This window comes from Chiloscyllium punctatum, chromosome 41 (genome assembly GCF_047496795.1).
Source record: "Chiloscyllium punctatum isolate Juve2018m chromosome 41, sChiPun1.3, whole genome shotgun sequence".
NCBI lineage: Eukaryota > Metazoa > Chordata > Chondrichthyes > Orectolobiformes > Hemiscylliidae > Chiloscyllium > Chiloscyllium punctatum.
The window spans coordinates 20,433,551-20,436,744 of NC_092779.1; the positions used below are offsets into that span (position 1 = coordinate 20,433,551).

The 3,194-nt window shown below is 49.0% G+C and overlaps 1 protein-coding gene across 1 annotated transcript; it reads right to left on the reverse strand.

Annotated features, from left to right (window-relative positions):
* Positions 1-988: 988 nt before the first annotated feature.
* foxq1b (forkhead box Q1b) lies at positions 989-2,976 on the reverse strand. The gene has a single exon (XM_072560528.1). It carries the CDS (start codon positions 2,576-2,578, stop codon positions 1,622-1,624), a length of 957 nt encoding a protein of 318 aa, XP_072416629.1. The 5' UTR covers positions 2,579-2,976; the 3' UTR covers positions 989-1,621.
* Between the last annotated feature and the right edge of the window lie 218 nt (positions 2,977-3,194).

Sequence of the window (3,194 nt, forward strand, 5' to 3'; positions counted from 1 at the left end):
ATTCAACTTGTTTACATTTTGATCTCATTGACTCGGAGCTCTGAACGTGAATGGTCGAGAATGCATTATTTGATTTGGGAAGTTATTGGTGTTGGGGGTGGGGTTTGGTGGGGGGAGGAGGGGTGGCAAAACAAAACCCGTATAGAAACCCTATTTGATGTCCCAAGAGCGTGAGGAAGCATTGAGGCCTGTGCACCTTTAAATTGTCCGCATATTATTAGGCTTACACGCCTGTTTCCAGCACCAGCCCTCATGTTGGATGCCCACATTGAAAACCCACCACCTTGTCCGTTCCTAGCTCCTATCTGATGTCAATACATTCCTCCTTAAAATACTATACCGCGTATCTGCGTGGGCGAGATGTATTGAGTGCTCGATAGAAACTGCCAGCTGATTCACTTTTGCAAGCGCCCTTGAGCAAGTTTCAACGGTGGATGTACCTTCTGGTTAATTTTAATTCTTGAAGATTAACTGGCCTGGAAGCATGGAAACAAGATGTCACGTGTTTGCATCCGTCGCAATAATAGAGAAAATAATTAAAGGGGAGGCTTTTATTTAATTTACTGGACAGCTACAGAGATGGTCATTTCTTTTGTTGGGAATTAGTCGAGGAATCATGAATTTCACTCGGAGCAGGGTTGTTCCCTATTAACATGCGTTTAAAGAAAGAAAACGGTCAAAACTTTTTTTTTAAAAAGAAGTCTATACTCGCTGGTTGAAACGTGTAAACAACCTGGTTTGGCTCCGCCCCAAACGTTTCAAGTCAAATCGCGTTTCATAATCTGATCTCCCACTCTCTCATTTCAACACGCACAGGCGTTTGAAAGAAGAATTAACAGAAAACATTTCTCACGCGAATCCGATTCTTGTTATTTCACTGGTTCCCCCCCACCCCCCAGAAACCGTCGTTTTCCCCACACCACTTTTCAAATGGCAGAGATGGAACCCAAGCGACTGTCAAATCAGTGCACGTCAGACGCTAATGGGGTTTGTTATCAAAGCTTTTATTTTACAATGTAAGGCTCATGCGTCTTTTAATAAACAAACCAAACAAAAAAAAACTACACACAAAAACATCACCTGCTTACGTTGGCAGTGGTCCCGTCTTGAAGTAACAGTAAGAAGATCTATTAAACTCATTCACTCGATTGGAGCATTGTCATTAATTAAACCGTTTAAACCCACAACATTATAAAGCCTATCTGGTTACCTCTTGTTTGGAAATCACAATTATAAATATGTTTTTTTTTTAAAAATCACGTTAGCTACTTATTTGGCACACAGTGATGCCGTCGTTTGAGGCAGGAATTCTGATAACCAGTTGATCACACGTTTATTTTTAATAATAAAAAAACTACCTGTTCAGAAATGAACTTACTACAATCTCTGTAATATAGTATTCCTTTAGGTTTACCAGACCAACTGGCTTTGTCGATATACAGAAGAGCAAATATTGGGGACAAACAAAATTCCAACCAAAGTGTTTGCCAGGTCCACAGCGATGCTCAGGGTGAGAAAAGCAACAGAGAGACTCGATTCAAAGTTCTAGAAACAAAAGTGCAGAAAGAGAGGCTCCATTTCTCTCCCTCTTTTGGAGTTTGTTCTTATTAAAGTCCACCTTCTAGACGATGAAAGACTCGATCTTGTAGGGGTGGTAGGTCTGAGGGTGCATCGCCGCTGGTAATCGGACGCCGGGGAAATTCCCCGTGCTCGGAATCGTGTCCGGGATGCATTTGGAGCTGGTGAAATGAGAGAGGCGGGGGGCCAGCACTCCGGGCTGGGAGGCGGCAGCGAACCGGTAAGGCTGCAGCATGGAGTTAGCAGCCGGGCTGATGGGGAACAATGCTGGCACCGGGCCGGAGGGACTGTAGGTGAGGAGAGGGTAAGGTAAGGGAGGTCTGCTGGTCCAGAACAGCCTGGTAGCGCCGTCCACAGGCACCTTGTCCTCCCGCCTCTGGAAAGGCGTGCTCAAGATGCTGTCGATGGCAAACGAGCTGGAGAACTTGACTCCTTCATCCTTGCTGGATGCTGAAGGGATGAGATCCAGGCGTTTGTCCCCCGGGCCGGCTTCCTTGAGGAGTTTGCGGCCAATCCGCTTCCTCCGGCGGCGGAAGACCCCGTCCGCGAAGGTGTACTCGCTGTTGGGATTCAGCATCCAGTAGTTGTCCTTCCCCCAGGGTCTGGACGGGTCACGGAGCACTTTGACGAAGCAGTCATTGAGAGACAGGTTGTGGCGGACAGAGTTTCTCCAGCCCGTGTAGGAGCCACGGAAGAAGGGGAACTTCTTCATCAGGTAATCGTTAATCTCAGCCAGGGTCAGGCGGCCGGAGGCAGAGTCTCTAATGGCCATGGCGATCAGAGCGATGTAGGAGTAAGGGGGCTTGGGGCGCCTGGTGTAGGTTTTGCCCTTCCCCTCGGAGCCCGGGTTGGTGGGAGCCGGGCTGTTGGCTGTGCAGTCCCCATCCGACCCCAGCTCCTCTTCCACCGACAGGGGCGAGGGGACACTGCCTTCCGAGTCACTGCAGACCGCTGTCGCTTTATCCACGAAGCCCCTCTCACCCAGAACTTCCAAGTTCATGGTCGCTTGTATATCGCTGACTTCCACAGAAAATCCCGAGCAGGAGGATCACAGGTATCAATGACTTCAGAGAGACTGAGAGAGAGGTTACGTTACACACACAAAATAACAAAACAGCAAGCGGGAATAAATGACTCCTTTCCCACTCTCTAGACAGCTTACTCAGCGCCCTGAACCCGGTCTGCTGAAGTGATTGAAAAGCGGAGGTCGCTTCCAGTTCAGTTGAGGTTGTTTTGTTTTTTTTCGCTAAAGTTTCAGGCGCCCAGGTAGTTCGCTTGTGTCATGACCAACCCCCCCAGCAACCCCCTTAAATCTCCAGAGAATCCCAGAGACCTGTGTCATATCGCTCTTCGATCCAGCCATCTCCACACCTCGCAGAGGGGGGGAGGGAGGATCCTGTGGGGGGGGGGGGGGGACGGAACCCTAGAGATTCGTTTCCAAATCTTCCCCCCACTCCCCTTTCCTGCTGCCGCCCCCACCCCCTCCTCAGCCGCGGACCCTCATTTGCGAGACCACCTACACCGGTGGCGGGAATTTGTAAACTTTGTCGCTTGAAACGGAAGAATGCTGTTGTGACTTAATTTTACAGTACCTTTCCAATCACCCCTCTACACCT

Coding starts and splice junctions, on each gene's coding strand:
- foxq1b (XM_072560528.1), bottom strand. CDS start 2,578: ATGAACTTGGAAGTTCTGGGTGAGAGGGGCTTCGTGGATAAAGCGACA.